This window comes from Penicillium riverlandense, assembly GCF_028828495.1.
Source record: "Penicillium riverlandense strain IBT 135883 chromosome Unknown utg000003l_segment0_segment0, whole genome shotgun sequence".
NCBI classification, from domain to species: Eukaryota; Fungi; Ascomycota; class Eurotiomycetes; order Eurotiales; family Aspergillaceae; genus Penicillium; species Penicillium riverlandense.
The window spans coordinates 921,716-940,546 of NW_026643196.1; the positions used below are offsets into that span (position 1 = coordinate 921,716).

Genomic DNA, 18,831 nt, shown 5'->3' on the forward strand with positions numbered 1-18,831 from the left:
TGGCGGATCCTCCGTGTCCTCACTCACTAGGCAGTTGAGCCTCGCTCTTCCGTTTCCCTCGGCGAGATCTAAGGTGAATTCTTTCGGGAGTGACGTGCTGGTCTCACATGCGCCCGTGGACAAGCCGGGATGGGGCCATACATATAGGTCGATCGGGGGAGGATTGCCTTCACATGGCAGTACCTACCTATGACACGATACTCTGACAGGGAGTAGAGCAACATCAACTACAGGTCCGAGCAGATGGGGATTATCCACGCAGGATACAGTATTAGGGTACCGGTCGGCAGACTCGACTACAGCCATTGACCATCCTACCCCTTGACCTTTGCGAATCACGAATTGATTTTAAATTTTCCATTTCATTCAGACGGACGCCCGATCAGGCGTGACGCCCCTCGTAAAAACTGGATGCTTCATCGATACATTCCCGATTCTGTTTCCAGCCATGGTATATGTCATCCAACATCCCATGCTCGCGGGATAGTGAGCTCGATGCTTTTTTTCCTCTCCTCGCCTCGCCTCACGTCATACCGTGCGCGCTCGAATCGACAAAACATTTAGAAACCTGTTTCTCTATTAGCCGAGTGTGAGAACAAAGAGGAATGATGGGACGTACGCAGAGGAGTGAAGAACCAACGGTTCTTGCCGCTGGTGTACCGGTCCTCCAGGGCCTTCTTGACGGTCTTCTTGGAGTCCTCACGCTGCGACACCTCCTTGAAGGTGTCGGTGTTGACGGCACCCTTCAGACCCTCCAGCTCGAGGGTGTAGCGAGTGGGCATCAGGTGGTTGTAGTTGACGACCTTGATGAACGGCTTGATGCGGCTGCGGCGGTCGACCAGCTTCTTCCCCATGCGGCGGGTCACCTTCTGAGGGTAACGCTCGATACCGGCGACGATGGCATAGGGGAAGGGGTGGGCCTTGGAGCCAGTGTCGTTGGGCTGGACAATGACGACCTGGACGAAAATTCCTGTCAGCACCGTCTTGTCTTTTCTTTTCTGTCTTCCATTGCGTCTCCCATCATTGCTTGAGCGTCCCACAAAATTCCAGGCTCTTCTCTTTGTGTGTCGTCCAACGGGGCAGAATTCGAGGGGGAATAGAGGCGTTGCTTTCGTACCTTCTTGCCGGCGTAACGGCCACGGGTGATGATGGCCACACGGCCCACTTTCATGACTGTCGCAGCAGAGTCAGTATAAGGATAGGAGTGACAGAGAGGCAACAGGGAATACGAACACTTCATTGTGAAAGTCCCGGTGGAGGTTTGGCGGGTGGTTGTCGAAGTTGCGGGAACAAGAGATCGAAGCGAACTTGGTTTTTTGTGGTGGTGGACCAGGTTTGTGTGCCTGCTGTCCATTGGCTGGCTTACCGATTCCACGCTAGTCCGTTTGGAGCCTGTTGTGCCGGCCAGTTAATCCGCTGCTCACCGCCCCATTCTGCCGTTGTTTACCCGTTGCCAGGGCAAGCGCGGGTGTGTGTGTATGTGTCTGTGCCTGTAGTCCATGAGCTAACTACCACACCTCATCCATCTCCACTGGTCCCGGCTGATCACCTTTACCTCTAACCTCCCCCCAACCTCATTATTCAGTGTGATTGTTTTTGTTTCTCTCCCTTCTAGCGATATCCCATCAACTTGGATATGCCGCGACGACCTCTGTGATTGACTCGCGGATCACATTTTTGAAGCGCATTCCAGTTGCAACTGCCCAATCCTTTCCTGAGACAACTTGACTCTGCTCGCAGAGAGAGACGACCATGTTGTCCCACGAGCGGGACGTTTCTTCCCGTGACCGAGAGTTAATTCGGCTCCAACCGAGTCATTCCGAGTCGAAAATTCCCATGTATGTTGTTGATATCCCTCATCCCTTCGGCCCGATATGCCCACCATGAGTGACTGGAAACTAATACTCAAACGTCGTCGCACACGTAGGTGGGATAGTTCGGACCCAGATCGCGCTCCCCCACCACTGCCCTTGAATCCGCGGTCAATGAGTCCCGTCACCAAATCTCACGTCTCGCCAAATGTCCAGGCCATCGCGGCCAAGTTCGCGGACAAGCCCAGCGAGAACACGATAAGCTCCTACACAACAAACTCTATGTCCCCCAAGCCTCCATCATCACCAGAACGACAGTTGGTCAAGGGCAACATCCACAAGCGCATGCAGTCGCAGCCCGGTGACGCCCGCTCTGAATTTCTCAACTACCTAGATAGCCGGTCGCCGGATCGACCTCAGCGTGCGACCATTGCTGAACCACCAGCGAAGACGGAGGATTCGAAGACTACCGAGTCACCGTCGCAACGTCCTCAGTCTGACCGTGACTTCTCGAATTACCTTCTTTCGAGTCGGTACCTTTCCAAGCCGATTCTAGGGGAAAGCACCCCTCCCTCAGCAACCATGCTCGCTCTTCAAAATATGCAACTGCCAGTAGACACCGAGTCTCCCTCGCCTTCAGCTCGTCCCAAAATGCTCGCTGCACCCGCGCCAGTAGCGAAAGAGCCACAGTCGCACAGCATGGAGTCGATTGCATCTCAGATTCATAGCCTTACCGACATCGCGAGCAGCTTGCGGCAGGAGATGGCTCAGTTGAGTCGACGGAGCAAGGATAATGCCACCGATTTGGTCAGCCTCAAGGCTGCGACCAACGCCCGCGACGAGGACATTCGCAAAAGCCTCAGGGATCTGACCTCCAATCTTTCTTCAAAGTTCCTGGATCCAGACTCCGCAAAGTTTGACCTAAATGCTCTATTGGGTTCTGTGGGAGGAACGAACTCGAAGGAATTTGATAATTCCCCAAGACAAACGAAGTACTCGGCACCCCGTATGGCCAGCCCTAATCGGTTTGCTTCCTATGATCGCGAGCTGTGCGGATCACCGGGACCCGTATCCGATGGTTCGGCCAGTATCGCTCTGCTTGAGAAAGTCCTGCGTGAGATGGCGACCAAGGAAGGCGAGGAAAAGCTTTTGGAACTTGTGGACGAAATAAAGTCGCGACCAGCTGCCACTCCCTCCGACAAAGTCGCCGACAAACAGATCACCACGATGCTCGAAGAGATCCTCAACCTCGTCAAGGAGGTCCCCTCCAATCGAGCCATCATCCGCTCCTCCACTGTCGCCGATACTACCAAGCTTGCTCCGCCCGATGAGACCATGCATGATGGCCTTAGATCCAGTTCGTTTGGCTCTATGGAACCATCAACGGTACGCGCGCTGGATATTGCAAAGGGCGATAAAGATGAAAGCTCAGTTTCACACCCCGACGAGATTCTGTCCGTTCTGAGAAGCGTTAAGAATAGCGTTATTGAAGGAGGCGGAATGACCAGCGGAGTGAAGACCTTGGTGCGCGAACTGCGTGGAGAGGTTCTGGGCATGGGACGGGATCTGGCCCGAAGACTTGAAGCCATCGAGACGACCAGCGAGGCCAAGGACGTTGGCGACCAGAGGGCGCTCCAGCCTCAGTCTCTTAGCTCAGAAGAGATCGCCGCCGTTGTCGAAAACAGTCTTCAGGACCTGAAGGAGCAGCTGGCTGCCACTGTCAACGAGAGCCGAGAACATTCGTCGGCACTTTCCCAATTCCAATCGATGATGAACAGCGCGGAAATATATTCAATTGTCAAGAAGGCTCTCGATGAATTCGAGCCTCCACAGGCCTCCCAGAATGAGCCACGGGGCGTTGGATTGGAAAAAGAAGAGATCCTCGAAACCGTCCGCGAAGCATGGGAGACCTATAAGCCGGAAATCGAGCTACAGAACTTTGGCTTGGAGCGTGATGAAATCCTGGAATGTCTCACAGAAGGGCTCAAGTCATACCAGCCACAGAACGAGCAAGCCGTGACCTACGACCAAGTCTTGGCCGCTGTTCAAGCCGGAATGCAGAACTTCGTCCCACCCCAGCTAGACCAACAGCAGGAGACTATCACCAGAGACGAGATCATCTGGACCATCCGCGAATGCCTGGAGAAGCCTGAGCCGACTGCTCCCAGAGGAATTGATGAGGATCACCTCAACTCCCTTCGCGATGAGATTCTCGCGGCGATCACTGGATCGGTGGCTACGCAGAGCATGCTCAGCACGAAATCTCTCGACTCCGGACTTGGTCATGATGAGATCGTCAGTGCCGTTTCCGATGGCCTCGAGGCGCACTTCACTGCTGCCAAGGAAATGGACGGACCACACATTACGAGGGAGGATGTTGTCAACGCCATCAACGATGCCTTCAACTCTCAGCAATCTGCTCTCAGCATACCCGCCCAAGCGACTGTTTCCCGGGAAGAGATCATGAATGCCATTGCGGATGGCATCGAGGCTTCACACTCAGTCTCCAGGGATGCCTCTCAGCCCTCTGTTTCCCGAGACGAGATTCTGGCTGCCATCGCAGAAGGCCTTGAAGCTTCATCGGCTGCCCGAGACACTGCCGTCGCCAATGCCCAACCAAGCGTGTCTCGTGAGGAGATCCTGCAGACCATCGCTGAGGGCATTGAAACTTCCAACTCAATCACCCGAGAGATCGAACTAAACAAAGACGATCTCATGGAAGCAATTACGGCGGGTCTCCAGGAGGCGACCAACTCTGTGAACCACAATGCTGGTGACCAGGTTCTGGATAGGCTACAGGATCTGCTGGATGGAATGAAGGAGGAATTCAAACAGTACTCCGCAGCCAGTGGCAAAGACACTGAGCAGGTCCTTGATGCGATTAAGGATGGTCTCCATGATGTTCGCAGAGAACTTGACTCCTACGTCGTGACAGCCACCGATGTCTCCGGGAAACACGAGATCATCGACACTGTCAAGGAAGGGTTCCGCCTTCTCCAGGCTGACATGGAAAAAACGATCACCGATGCGACTTCGTCCACTGGATCCAAGAACCCAGACACTCCCGAGCTTCTGGATGCCATGGAGAAAGAGTTTGAACACCTACGGTCGACCATCAGTACTCTGCTCATTAAGGACAAAGCCCCAGGTGACAAGGACGAGATTATCGATGCCATCCGTGATATTGCCGAGCAGCAAAGGAGTGTTGTGCACCCAGAGCCAGGTGCCGACAAAGACGAGATCATCGCGGCTCTTCGTGAGCACTTTGATAACCTCCGTGAAGAAACAATGCATCGACGAGATGGCAATGAGAGCATGCTCTCTTCTACCAGCGAGCTACTGGACGCATTCAACGATGGCGTCGACTCAATCCGCGATGATCTGAAGAAGTTCCTGGACAAGTCTTTCGAGTTCGACATGACAGAAGTCCTCGACACCATTAAGGAAGGACTGGGCGATCTCAAGACTGATATGGATTCTCTTCGTCAATCTCAGAGCGATGATGCCGGTACTACCCGGGGAGGTGAGCTCATGCTCGCTGATTCGGGTGTTGGAAGTGGCATTGAGAGCCTGAAGACACTTATCACCGAGCTTCAGGGCAAGGTCGATGCCATCGATACTCGCGCTGGCGAGCCCACCGAGGATGCACTGAAACGCGGACACCTTGACGAACTCCTTGTCGCCATCCAGGAAGTGCAGGTCGTCGTGGCTGAGATGAGCAACCAGCACACTGAAGGACTGGCTAGGAAAGAGGACACCGATAACATCGAGGGCTTGCTCATGAGCACAAAGGCCCAGATTGACGATATGGTGTTCCCATCGCCAGACGAGATCGCGACCTCTGAACAGATCGACAACCTCGAGGCGATTATCCGGGAGGCCAAGGACTCCATCGCCGACTTTTCCGCGCGAGTTGAAGCCGAGGCCTCTACCAAGTCAGATATTGGAACTCTGGAAGGTCTGATCAAGGATGTCTGGATTGCCCTGGACGAAATGAAAGGATCGACCAAAGGTGATGAAGCCGCAGAACCGCCCGACAGGCTGTTGAAGTCCGACTTGCAGACCGTGGAGGCCATGATCTTCGAGGTCAAGTCGCAGGTGGATGAGCTGAAACTCCCCGATGTGGAGACTCTTCCGACCAAGGCTGATATACAAGAGCTGTCTACTCTTGTCACCGAGTTCCGGGAGAAGATGGAAGCCGACAATGATCTCACGGGACAAGGATTTGAGGCTCGCAAGGTCGAGCATGGCGGTCTAGCTGAGAAGATTGAGGAGGCCAAGTTTGTTGTTGGAGAACTCGGCGACGAGCTGAAGAGCAAGCTTGATGGTAGCAGTGAGGGACTTACTGAACTCAAGCAGCTTCTCGAAGGGCTTGCCGTCACAGCCGAAAGCTTCACCACTGTCGAAAATGTCAAGGAGCTCACCGACCTCATCAATCGCGAGTTTGAGCGCTCCCGTGGTGAGCAAGACGCCGAAAAACTCGAGAACGAGGAACGCGATGCCGCGGCCATGACCAAACATGACGAGACTCGCGCCGCAATAATCGTCGAGCTTGGGGCCAAGATCGACGAGAAGATTGCCGAAGTCATGTCCAAGTACGAGGACGCCCATGAGTCTCTTCATTCCCGATTCTCCGAGACCGAGGAGCGAGATATGGCCCACACCGAGGCTTTGACAGACACGAGAGCCCTTGCTGAGGACATCAAGTTTGTCATCGGTGCTATGGGCACAAGCGTGAGCGAGTCGTGCGAGCGAATGAGCGTGGACACGAAGACGTTCTTCGAGAAGGTTGAAGAATCCTGTAACCGGATGGAAGACATGTCCAATGAAGTCAAGTCGCATCAAGAACAAGCCCGAGCTGAAAGCGAGCGAGTGGCCGCGACCACCGAGCGTGTGGAAAGCAAGCTCCTTGAATTTCACCCCCAGATATTAGAGAGTGTTCAGGAAATCCTCTCGATCGTTAGCCAGCACTACAACGACTCCCAAAAGTCAGTGGAGGAGTCCAGGTCGGAGCTTTCATCTACGGTTATGCATGCACTTCCCCCCGCAGGCGAAGATCTCGAAAGGGGCCCGGTGCATGACAAGCTCAACGATCTTCTGGAACACGCCAAGAATAACCAGGTCCAGGAGGTGCTGACTACACTACTTGATCACTCGAGAAACGACCAGCTCCATGAGAAGCTCGATCGCGCTCTGGATCAAGGTTCCGGCGCGAACGGTCCGGTCTACGACAAACTTAACGAGCTTCTTGATCTTGCCACTTCCGGCACTGGCCCCGTCCACGAAAAGCTGGACATGCTCCTCAGCCATACCGCGAACTCGGAGAGTTCAGTTACGCAGATGATGAAACTTGATGAAATGCACAAGGATATCATGGACACTCACCGCAAGATGAACGAGATGTTTATTACGCAGTCCGCGATGGTTGCCGAGGAAAATACACGGAAGCGCCAGGAAGCCGAGGATGCTGCTGTTGCGTTGGAACGCCGAGTCGCGCAGCGGGAGCAAGTGGAAGCGGACATCGTCGGTCTGAATGAAGAAAAAGATTCCTTGCTCAGCATCATCTCCACTCTCAAGGCGGAAAAGGAGGACCTGGTCAAACAGAACACAAAACTGAGCAAGGATCTCTCCGGACTCGAAACTGCTCTCGAAATCCGTCACGAAGAGATGCAGACGATGGAGGATCGTGCCGAGGGACTGGAGAAGCGGATTTTGGAGGGCGTGCTGGACCATGCTCGCTCTGTGCTCCTCAGTCGGTCTAACAGCAGCATGCTGAATATGAGTCTGAAGCGCAACCGGACTTCTCATGGCACTATTCGCAGCTCCAGTGGGACCAGCAAGACCAGTTACGCCAGCACCGCCAAGGACTCCAAGGACAATCGCGATCTGCTCGGGAATGGCGTCGGCATTGCCCTCAAGCGCCGCATACCAGCCTCACTCCAGGCGGGCACGGCGGCTGTGCAGCCCAACATCGGCAAGGAGCGACGCATTCTCAGTCTCAGCCATGTCACAGGTAACCGGGCCGCAGATCGACAAGTGAACGCAAACAGCAGCGTCACCGGGCTAAAGCGCAGCCACTCGGTCAAATCGAACTTCTCGTTACGCAAGGCCTCGTGGGGCGGTCGCACCTCGCTGGCCAACAAGGAGAACGAGTCCGTCCTCGAAGAAGATGAGCTCGACAGCGGGGGAGAGAGCGATGCTGGCACGGAGCGCCGGACCAGCTACACCGGCACGTGCACCGAGAGCGTGATGGCGACGGAGACGGAGAGCCTGGTCTCAACCACAGACCGACGCACCAGCGGCATGAGCTCAACCACTGGTCAGGTTACGGTCGCAAGTACCATCATGGAGGAGGAATCACAGTCCCCCATTTCGGATGCCAGTGGGTCTGAGTACAGCAGGACCGAGTCCGACTGTGACATGCACACTGCGCACGAGGACCAGGACCCGGATGATGCTATGGAGGAGCAAGATGACCGAACCGCCTTTATCCAGAAGAGACTACTTGAAAATGCACCGCCTCCTAGTGATAGCGGGCTTGGGACGGATATGTCTGTTGCGTGAGAAGGACGGTTTGCAGGGCATGGTGCTTGGAGTTACGAGCTTTCTTTCTTCTTTCTTCTTTCTTCTGCACGCGAACTGCTGATTTCGCTCATATACCACTTGTGCTGTGTTGGGACTAGGGGTGTTTTTTTCCTCTTTTTTCTTTTTTCTTTTTTCTTTTGAGCCTGTATGAATTCCTTTGTCGCTGATGACTAGTTCTGCAATGAACGAGCAACTATCTTTAAACTCGAGTATACATCCTGTCTCTCTGTCTGTGCTCGCGTGACCGCTGATGTCAGCCCCCCAACGGATTGCCCACCAGTCATGGGACTTGGTGCCTGAGGCTGCAATCGGATCAGCCGAGGCCGTTTTAGTGCAAGAATGATTCAGTCCATCCCACTTGACCTTCTTTGATCTCACGCCATGGAGCTCGTTCCCTCTTAAAGGTGTCTCGGTCAGTCTGGTGCTCATCCATGGTAGATCAACCCGGAAGTGCCCCTCCGCAACGGCTCTCCCAAAAAAACCCCGGAGCAGCTATCTCCTCTATTTAAGCACCTCCCAACGCATCCAGCAACCAGCTTCCCTCAGCCCTACCTTGATCAAAAGGCGGTTCAACAACCATGTTGGACCCCTTTCCGCCACCCCCGGACTGGCTGCGGTGCTTCATAAAGCCGTACGCGCTCCGCTTCGCCAGCCCGACCCTCACCGAGCACATCCATGAAGTGCTGCTCGCCTTTGCCTTCTACCAATTCATCCACAGCGTACTCTCCCCATGGCTCTCTCCGAAATTGTTTCCAAACCACTACCCCAAATTCAACGCCCGCACCAAACTCAACTGGGACGTGCACGTCGTCTCCCTCGTGCAGAGCGTCCTAGTTAACGCTGTCGCGCTGTGGGTCATGTTCGCAGATGAGGAGCGCAAGTCCATGTCTACGGGCGAGCGCGTGTTCGGGTACACCGGCACCTGCGGGCTGGTCCAGGCGCTGGCAGTCGGCTATTTTCTGTACGATCTCATCGTCAGCATCGTGTACCTGCGCATCTTCGGCATTGGCCTGCTGTTCCACGCTGTCAGCGCCCTCTGGGTATTCAGTCTGGGATTCAGGCCGTTCCTCAACTTCTACGCTCCCGTCTTTATTCTCTACGAGCTTTCCAGCCCATTCCTTAATATCCACTGGTTCCTCGATAAGGTCAATATGACTGGCAGTCGCGCACAGTGGTATAATGGCATGCTCCTCCTGCTTGTCTTTTTCTCGTGCCGGCTCGTCTGGGGCACCTGGCAGTCTGCTATCGTCTACCGCGACATGTGGTATGCCGTGCAGCAGACGTGGTCTGCGTCGTCCTCGCCACTCCAACAACCAGTCAACGTCAACGCGCACGTTTTCCACCCAGTCCGCGACGGCGCCATGTGTCTCGACGAGACCTGCGCGCGAGCCAATGCCGAAATCACCCGGTTCGCGGAGTATACGGCCTCTGGCGTGCCGACGTGGCTGGTACTCACATACGTGGGGTCGAACCTGATCTTGAATTTCCTGAATTTCTTCTGGTTCTCAAAGATGGTGGAGACAGTTCTCAAGCGGTTCCGGAAGCCCGTTGCGAAAGTGCAGAAGGAGGAGGAGCTGTCGCGCGCAGAGAAAGTTGCGAAGATCAAGGATGAGATTGCGCAGGATGTTGTTCTTGAGGCTGCGGCGCAGCTGGAGCAGGATGAGGCGGCTCTGAGGTCGGGCGAGTTCCTTACGCAGGAGCAGATCTCGTCGGCTATTGATAAAGGGCTTGGGGAGGAGTTGCGTAGGAGGAAGGAGGACTTGATTTCTAAGGTGCCTCTGCCTAGCCCTGGCACTTGATTCTTTTTGCATGTCCAAGGTGTGTTGTGTTGGTTTTCGCCTGCCTTGTCTTCGTGGACTTGGCTGCTGTCAGTGCATTTTGGAGAGGCTCCTGCTTGGTGTCGGCCTTGGTGTACGGACTTGGATGCGCTGTATCCTGCATAGTGGATGTAATGGTGAAACATCTTCTCTAGGTCTAGGGGCTTTTCTGGAGGTTGTCTGATACCTCTTCTTTTCTTAAATCCGTGGCTGCTTAATTCCTCACTTCCTTCACACGTTTTCTAGCTCCCTTTCTCTCTTTCTTTGTCACTATTGATACTGGGTGTATGGCCGGATGAAGCAACGAAAGCCATCAGATGAGTTATGCTTGGATTTGAGGAAGATATAATGATGTATCAGTTAGTGTTAACTCTCACTAGGGAATATGAAAGCAATAAACAGAACATATTAACCTCAAAACGATTATTCATTCCTTAAAATTCTTATGTAGACAACAGCATCGCAACACCAACACCATCCATCGCAGCGCCTGTATCACAAACAAGACGAAAGAAAGATAATACACAAAACCAGAGTAACACCCAAGGTCACAAGCGCCGTTGGAAGGCATCTCTACCGCGCAGCAGAAGCCTCGGGCTTAGCCAGCATATAACGCACTGCCTCCTGAGCCACAACCGTATCCCAAGGGCTGTCAGTGCCACCATGACGGAACTCAGGTGCATTGCCATCCTCACCGCCACCGCGACCAGCCTCGCCGAGGATGGTCTCGAGATCGCGACGTTGAGAGTTGATCCAGCGGCGGACAAAGTTAGCCGGGTCCTTGCTCAGGGCAGTGTAGAAAGAGTGGCGGGCACGCGAGTGAGTGAGCGCCTGCACGATGAGTGCAACCTGGTCATCTAGTGAGGCAATCTGGCGCATGCCCGCGGCGTACTGCGGGTTTTGGGTAAGGGCCATCATCTTGGTGCGCAGGGGGTCTTCCACGGCGACCTGGATGTCATAGACGGTTGGGGTCGCGTTATTATGGAACTCTTCGTCGACGCGAATGGTGTAGGGCAACTTGATCGGCTCCATGGGGCTGGTGTGTGGGCCGATGCTTTCGGGAATCTGGGGGAAGAACATCTGTTCTCGACCGAAGATCTGAAAGAAAAGTTAGCAACACCTCAAAAAAGACTTGAGGTGATAGGATAGACATACCGATCGCAGACGGTGGTCGCACCGCACTTGGCGCTTCTCTTCATCCTCCTGCAATCCCATCGCACGGATGTAGTCCCAGATTCCAAGCACAATTCCACTGCGAGTCTCCTCCTCAACGTCCAGCACCTCGGCCAGCTCGCGGCTCAGCTTGTACCGTTCCGGGGTCTCATCTCGCACGAGGCTGATGGTAACATTCAGATTCTCCTGCGATGCCCGCGAGAACTGGATGCTATCAAACTCCGCATTTGGGGGTGCCGGCGCATTGGGGGGCGTCTGCGGTTTGGCCCAGGTAACCGGCTTAACCTCCTCGGGGATGGCGGCGGCTGGCTTGTCAAAGTCAACCGTGATGGATTTGAAAAAATGCGAAAAGCGCTGGGGCGGTTTTGTGGGTGCGGTCTTTTTCGACTTGTCTGCTTCGGCTTCATCCTGCTCCATCGCATCACCACCAGCCACCTCGCTCTCCTTCTCATCGGCTGGCGGAACTGTGGGGTCGTTCTCATCATCTAGGAGACGTCCCTCGATGCGCACCTTATACCGGCCCGAGCCTGGGTTGTTGCCGGGCCCCTGCCACGGCTGGCTCTCGGCAGTATTGGAGATCCAGATGCGCATGGTCCGGTACTTTTTGCTGGTCCGGCTGACCGAATCTTGAATGTCCAGTCGTTTGCGAACAATGGCGGCATCCAATCGCTTCTCTACATCGCGCAGGCTCTTGTACTGCTGGACACCTTCGCCAATGACCACGTCTTCGATTCCGTCGGGGATGTTCCTGTCGGTCGGCTTGCGGCTGCGACGGAGAGCACCTTCATTAGGGTGTGCCATCGCGCGCTGAGCGGGCATAAACTGTGGGTTGACAGCGTGTTGGGGCATGGGAACGGGCATTCCTGTAGCGCAGAGATTCGCGATTAGACTTGGGGGCTTATGGGGAAGGAAAGGGACTAGGACAAACCGGGTACGGGGGGGCCGCGACGGGGCGTCGCTGGGGACCGCTGGGCGGCCGGGGGGTATCCCCGGGGGTAATTCTGCATGGGGGCCTGCATTGTGAGGGCAAAAAGCCGATCCAGTGATGAGACGTGGAAGAGAGGGAGAGAAAGGCGGATGGCAGGAAGAAGACGAGGCGCGATTCTTTGCTGCCGGCGCTATACCCTTTTCGGAACGCGCAACAAGACTCTCGAGTACTAATGTATAAGAAAGAAGCAGAATACAACTAGGGTCATGGGAAAATGTAAAATCAATTGAAAACTACTCCAGGAGCGACGCCTGGTTAGTATACAGTCCCTCCACCACATTGCCCAGCTTCTCAATCGTTTCCAGCGCCGCATCGTATGCTTGGTCCCGTTCCGTTTCGTCGTACACAATCAGACAACCCGAGCCCTGGTCCAGAACACCGATGATGACTTTGTCCAAAATCATCTGGGACAGCTTCCGCTCCACCTGCTGCGTGTCCAGCCCGACCATCTTGGCGATGTGGTCCAACTCCACCCGGCTGAAAGGCTCGATGACCTTGATCAAGTTCTGCTCCAGCATAGCATCATACAGACGCCGGAGGTGGTTGCGGATGAATACGTCGCTTCCCAGTTCGTACCGGTAGTCCGACAGAGCCTTCTCGTACTCCTCTAGCGACCGATTGGCGTGGGCGCGGGCCACGGCCTTCATGGCTTCCAGCCGAGGGCTGGCGTACTTTTGAGCCTGCTTCGAGCCGAGCAGGTTCGTGACATCATCCACCAGGTTCAGCATGATCTTGCACAGAAGCATGTACTGCAGAGCAGCGGTGGCCTTGTCGCCTTCGTCGAGAGAGTTGTAGCCCTCCAGCGCCTCGATAAAGTAGGAGAATGCAGTGTTGAAGTCCTTGTCCTCGGCGTGCAGCATGCCGCTCTGCATGTCCAGACTTGCCTGCAGATTGGGTGGCGTGTATACAGAGGCAGCGGACGTCCGAGCAGCCGTCAGAGCGGCACGGGCTTTGGCCTGGTTCCCCAGAGCATGGTACACCCGCGACTCGAGCAACTGCACCTCCACCAACATAAGCTTGTCATCCAGTCGCTTCAGTTCACGCAGAAGGGAGTTGATGAGAGTGAGAGCTTCATAGTAGGCTTGCTTCTGCATGTGAATGGCCACCAGACGCGCTTGGAGGTTCTGTCGGAGGAAGGACCGTCGTTCGGCAATGGCCCATTCTATGCATGATTGGATGACGGCGCCTTGGAGGTCGAGGGTATTGGGGATGTCACTGATCAGGTCCAACAGTTGGCGGACTACAAGACCATCAGCATCGAGGAATCAATAGAGAACAGTTATACCCTACCTAGCTTGGCCGTCTTTGCTTTGGCAAATGACGAAAAGGTGTCCCGGCTGGTCTTGATGAGTTCTGCGATCTCTTGCGGCTTCTTGTCATCCCGATAGAGCTCGGCCAGGCCAACCAACGCCTGCTCATAATCTCTTGACGAGGCCTCTGTCGACCCGGGCCCTTCAGAGAGGATCTGTTGGTAACTGCTGGCTGCTTGGGGCTTGTCCTGTTTGGCCAGATCCCGGGCTTGCTGTATCCGCTGCGAGACCTGCAAGGTGGCCATGGTTGAGGGTTGGCAACGCGGTAATTGAATGAAGCAGACTTGGACCGAGAGGATAGAAGTACAAAACAAGGAAAGACGGCAAGGGCAAACGAAGGATGAGGTGATGCGGCTTCGCGAGGGCGGCAGCTCGAAGCTGGGCTGAGCTGCACCAAGGCGGTGAACCACACTTAGTCAGCCCATACAAAGGGAAAAAAAGTTCGGCTCTCTTTCTTGACCATCTTTTCCACAGCAACACCATGGTGAGTTGTGCCTGTGGACCGGTTTGAAAATATCATTTCTAACAAATATCAGAAAATCAAAGCCCTTTCCCGCCCCACAGCCTCCCAGCAGGCCCCCGGGTCGACGACTGTTCGCCAGGCGCGGAATCTCGATCCGAGCCAGCATCCATTTGAGCGTGCTCGAGAGTATACTCGTGCTCTCAATGCCGTGAAAATGGAACGGCTGTTTGCCGCCCCTTTCTTGGCCCAGATGGGTAACGGACATGTGGATGGCGTGTATACCATGGCGAAAGATCCCGGCTCACTCGAACGGTTTGCTAGCGGCAGTGGTGATGGCGTAGTGAAAGTGTGGGATCTCCCGATACAAGACGAAGTGTGGAATACTCAGGGCCATGAGAATATGGTTAAGGGTCTGTGCTGGACCCCAGAGCGGAAACTTCTGTCCTGCGCAAGCGACAAGACCGTCAAGTTGTGGGATCCGTACAACTCGACGCCAGAGTCGCCGCCGCTGGCGACATACTTGGGCTCAAGCGCCTTCACCGGAATCTCGCACCACCGCGACCACTCGTCGTTTGCGGCATCTTCCTCTGTCATCTCCATCTACGACCTCTCCCGGCCGTCTTCTACACCCTCGCAAACCCTCCATTGGCCAACTAGCGTCGACACCATTACCTCCGTCGCATTCAACCAGACAGAAACGTCCATTCTTGCCTCGACCGCCATGGATCGCTCCGTTATCATGTACGATCTGCGGACCTCGTCGCCAGTCCACAAGTTGACTCTACGCTTGGCATCCAACACCGTCTCATGGAACCCGATGGAGGCCTTTAACTTTGCCGTGGCGAACGAGGACCACAACGCCTATATCTTTGACATGAGAAAGACGGATCGGGCGTTGAACGTGCTAAAGGACCATGTGGCTGCCGTGATGGATGTTGAGTTCAGCCCGACAGGCGAGGAGTTGGTGACGGCATCGTACGACCGGACGGTGCGGTTGTGGAGCAGAAACCACGGCCATTCCAGGGATTGCTATCACACAACGCGCATGCAGCGGTATGTTTCTTTTGGATCATAAGCCCGACTATATACTAATGGATCGTGCAGTGTCTTCTCCGCGAAATTCACCCCTGACAACAAGTACCTTCTGTCCGGGTCAGACGATGGCAACGTTCGTCTGTGGCGCGCCAACGCATCTGACCGCAGCGGGATCAAGAGTGCTCGTCAGCGCGCGAAACTAGAGTACGACCAGGCTCTGATCAAGCGTTACGGACACATGCCTGAGATCCGCCGCATCAAACGCCAACGTCACCTGCCGAGAACGGTCAAGAAGGCGGGCGAGATCAAGCGCGATGAAGTGGCTGCTATCAAGAGACGCGAGGACAACGTGCGCAAGCACACCAAGAAGAGCGATTTGAAGCCAAGACAGAACGAGCGCGAGAAGATGATCCTTGCGCGGGAGCAATAACTGTTCATGAGTGCATAATGTGCAGATTCCGCCGTATGTACTACACTGGGCTCACGCTCTCTTCTTATATACCGCGCCTCCTGGAGCTCGTTCCGAGGCCGCAGTGGCCTGTCCTTGAGATGATGCACCCTTGGCTACCGCGTCGTCCATCCCACTCACAAACCTCGCAATCCGCTGCACGGCAGCGGGCAAGACAACAAACCAATTGGCCAGCTTCGCATAAGCAGGCAATCTCAGCACGCCTCCCCGTCCGCCATCAACCGTGGCCACAATCTCGCGTGCAACCTGCACGGGCTCGAGAACAGGCGCAAAAAACGAATTCGGTGTATCAACCCAATCAAAAAGCGGCGTCGCAATCTGCCCCGTCTCCACGAGCAGCATTTTTACCTGGTCTTCTTGTCCCGCCGCTCGAATCTCCGCCTCTACCGTCCGATGCAACGCGCTCAGCCCGGCCTTGCTGGCTGCGTAGTCTGACAATCCTGTCGGGCACAACTGGCCTAGCACCGAGCTGACTGTCACGATGGTCCCACCGTTTTCTGCAGACAGCATGCCGGGTAGGAAGATCTGGTAGACATGGAACCCGGCGAGGAGGTTTGTGCGGATGGTCTTTTCAAATGCGTCTGCGTTCAGGCTGAGGAGGGGTTTTCCATTTATGCGTGCTGCGGCGCAGTTGATTAGGATAGTCGGCGTCCCCAGCTGGGCGAGGTTGAGGCGTTAGAAGAAAAGATCCCAAACAATAAGACAAACAGTACTTGGCATAGCATACCTCATCCTCAATCATCCCTCTCGTATCCTCAACCGCCTTCCGATCCCCAACATCACACCGATAATACTTGACCCCCTCCCCCACGCCCTGCGCCCCAAAAACCTCCTCATATCGCTCATCATCCAGCACCGCAACGTCCAAAACGGCAACGCTCGCCCCACGCATGGCATACATCTGCGCAATAGCCAGTCCCAAACCACTAGCACCGCCCGTGACGACGATGACCTCAGACGCGAAATCCACAGCGCGGGGGACTCCGTGCGCGACGCGCTGGTTGACGATCTTGAGTACGAAGAGCGCTGTCAGCAGGACGGCATAGGCGACGGAGCCGATGAAGACGGGGTCTGTTGTTGGCGTTACTTGTGCGCGTAGCGAGAGCACGAGGAGCCATGATAGCCCTGGGTTGAGGAGGGTCCGGTACAGGACGCTGAGGAGGGTGTCGAGGGTTAGGGATGCGTGCCATTTCTTGGGATGGGAGGGTAATGAGGTGGATGCGGGAGTGGTGTGGATGAGTGGTGGTGAGGACATTATGTATTGGTGATGATATTATTTAAATCAATGCATCATTTGTCGTCAGGTCGTGGAGTATTTATTCCTCGGTGTTGAGTGAAGTTGGAGAAGGAGAGTTGGACGCGTCGATCATCAGTAGTTAGTGGGGCTGATCTGCTACAAGTACGTAGATAAAAGTTACAAACAATAGTATCATCACTTCATTCAATCATTGCCTCAACATTTCCAGTTCAATTCACTCCAACGAATTGACAGCAACAAGATCCAGACCCCTACCCCTTCATCACCATCCCCCACACCTGAACCGGCTTCTGGGCGTTCTTCGCTGGCCCATGCAAGGCATGACTGAAAGTCGTACACTCGGGATCTTCTCGAAGGATGTCCAAGTCAGCTGGATCTAATGGCGGCCGGAATCCATTGCCTGCACGTGGGTAAAGACGGTGGTCCTCAACCTCTTCAAAGTCCTCGTCGTCGTCCTCTGTCTGCGCCGGCTTCTGAACATGGAATTCTGGGTTGGATGGTGCAATAGATGCAGCCACAGGCGTTGAAGATTGATCTTTCGTTTGAGATCCCTCAAGGACGGACAATTCCGAGGTCTCAGGAGCAGCATGAAACCTAGGTAGCGGATCATTTGCAGAGTTGGTTGGTGTGGGTTTCGTCGGGGCAGAGGTTCTGCGAGAGGGTGTCTGCCGCTTGGCGGTCCATGAAGTCGCCTGGTTGACTGGCACCGAAGCCCTACGAGTGCTCGTCGCTGGATAGGTGCTGGACAAATCAGAAGGTGTCTCCGTCGAATCAGCGCCGCGCTCAGTCAGGGTCGAGTCCGTAGCAGGTGCTGTCTTCGGCTGGTAAACGAATTCAGAGGCCCGCAGTTCGTTCATATTGGCGGGGAACATCGGAATTGTCGGGTTTTTATCTGAAATAGTGACCAGCAACTCCACGAGCGAGGCATGAGAGAGAGACGAGAGGTACGCCCACCTCTCTGCCGCAGTGAACCGATACCCGCCCACCTCAAACTGCAGAGCAGAACGAGCTATGATCAGAGGCTGCGCGGGTTGCGTCTGCTTCATCTTCTTCTTTTGGTTTTGATTCATGTCAGACCGCGTAGTCGGTCGCGGCACGGGCTTGCACTCATGACAAGACCACTCCTTCGACTTCACAAGCACAACCTCGTCGGCAATCGGAGGATCATGACACCTCTGGTGCCACGGCGCATTGCATTCATCACAGAAAACAATGGTATTGGTCGAAGGACTGCTTCCTCTCTGGCAGTGAATGCAAACGATGTTCGCATCTTTCCTGCGGAAGAAGTGCTTGCGTTTTCGATTTGTACCCGTGCCTGTACCAGTTCCGGTGCTTATGCTGGTGCTAGTAGTCGTAGCCTTTTTCGGGAGACTCGGATCCTTCTGCGGAGAAGGAAGAATCGAAGTATAGGCCGTAGGCCGATTCACAGCTCGGCCGGAACGAGTCTGCGTTGAACTAGGCGTAAAATCCGCCTCATCGTTATGGTCACTGTTCTCAGACGAAGAGTCCGGTCCTGTCTTGATGATGTCTTCGTCTGCACGCTTGCGCTTCCCGGATAGGCTGGCCCCACCCCTTCTCCGGCCCCGAGGCGCAGAGGTAGTATTCCGCACGGGCTTCGGCGTGGTCGTGAATGTGGGCTGGGTGTAAGATGGAGGCTGTGTTTGAGGAGGAAGCAGGCTCTGGGGCGAATCCCCACCCCGGTTGAATGTGAGCTTCAGTCGTTTGACTGGAGGTTCGGCTGATTGTGGCACGGCCTTATCCGGCGGTTGGGGATGTATGGATTTCTCTGTGGGTTGAGCTAGGGGAGGTTGTGTAGCCTGGCCTGCAGTCTGGGCAATATTTAAGAGGCTCATATTGAGAATAAAGTTATGAAGGTGTGTGGAGGAGGGTAGGGCCGTTATTGAAGATGGGTGAAAAAGAGG

General features: G+C 54.9%; 8 protein-coding genes across 8 annotated transcripts; 3 read left to right on the plus strand and 5 right to left on the minus strand.

Annotated features, from left to right (window-relative positions):
* Positions 1-560: 560 nt before the first annotated feature.
* On the minus strand, positions 561-1,171 carry N7474_004003 (60S ribosomal eL27 domain-containing protein; the record flags this gene model as incomplete). The annotated part of the gene is made up of 2 exons (XM_057195418.1): positions 561-956; positions 1,118-1,171. 2 exons carry the CDS (start codon positions 1,169-1,171, stop codon positions 561-563), a joined length of 450 nt encoding a protein of 149 aa, XP_057052814.1.
* Positions 1,172-1,985: 814 nt separating this feature from the next.
* On the plus strand, positions 1,986-8,375 carry N7474_004004 (uncharacterized protein; the record flags this gene model as incomplete). Its single annotated transcript, XM_057195419.1, has 1 exon — positions 1,986-8,375. The coding sequence occupies one exon, from the start codon at positions 1,986-1,988 to the stop codon at positions 8,373-8,375; it is 6,390 nt and encodes a 2,129-aa protein (XP_057052815.1).
* Positions 8,376-8,974: 599 nt separating this feature from the next.
* Positions 8,975-10,195, plus strand: N7474_004005 (TLC domain-containing protein; the record flags this gene model as incomplete). Its single annotated transcript, XM_057195420.1, has 1 exon — positions 8,975-10,195. One exon carries the CDS (start codon positions 8,975-8,977, stop codon positions 10,193-10,195), a length of 1,221 nt encoding a protein of 406 aa, XP_057052816.1.
* Positions 10,196-10,786: 591 nt separating this feature from the next.
* N7474_004006 (SWIB/MDM2 domain-containing protein) lies at positions 10,787-12,405 on the minus strand (the record flags this gene model as incomplete). The annotated part of the gene is made up of 3 exons (XM_057195421.1): positions 10,787-11,311; positions 11,369-12,249; positions 12,315-12,405. 3 exons carry the CDS (start codon positions 12,403-12,405, stop codon positions 10,787-10,789), a joined length of 1,497 nt encoding a protein of 498 aa, XP_057052817.1.
* A 202-nt stretch (positions 12,406-12,607) lies between these two features.
* On the minus strand, positions 12,608-13,929 carry N7474_004007 (proteasome regulatory particle lid subunit RPN6; the record flags this gene model as incomplete). Its single annotated transcript, XM_057195422.1, has 2 exons — positions 12,608-13,614; positions 13,665-13,929. 2 exons carry the CDS (start codon positions 13,927-13,929, stop codon positions 12,608-12,610), a joined length of 1,272 nt encoding a protein of 423 aa, XP_057052818.1.
* A 236-nt stretch (positions 13,930-14,165) lies between these two features.
* N7474_004008 (rRNA-processing protein SOF1) lies at positions 14,166-15,612 on the plus strand (the record flags this gene model as incomplete). Its single annotated transcript, XM_057195423.1, has 3 exons — positions 14,166-14,168; positions 14,221-15,200; positions 15,252-15,612. 3 exons carry the CDS (start codon positions 14,166-14,168, stop codon positions 15,610-15,612), a joined length of 1,344 nt encoding a protein of 447 aa, XP_057052819.1.
* Positions 15,613-15,663: 51 nt separating this feature from the next.
* On the minus strand, positions 15,664-16,906 carry N7474_004009 (uncharacterized protein; the record flags this gene model as incomplete). Its single annotated transcript, XM_057195424.1, has 2 exons — positions 15,664-16,308; positions 16,379-16,906. The coding sequence occupies 2 exons, from the start codon at positions 16,904-16,906 to the stop codon at positions 15,664-15,666; spliced, it is 1,173 nt and encodes a 390-aa protein (XP_057052820.1).
* Positions 16,907-17,160: 254 nt separating this feature from the next.
* Positions 17,161-18,762, minus strand: N7474_004010 (phf1/phf2 family PHD finger domain-containing protein; the record flags this gene model as incomplete). The annotated part of the gene is made up of 1 exon (XM_057195425.1): positions 17,161-18,762. One exon carries the CDS (start codon positions 18,760-18,762, stop codon positions 17,161-17,163), a length of 1,602 nt encoding a protein of 533 aa, XP_057052821.1.
* Between the last annotated feature and the right edge of the window lie 69 nt (positions 18,763-18,831).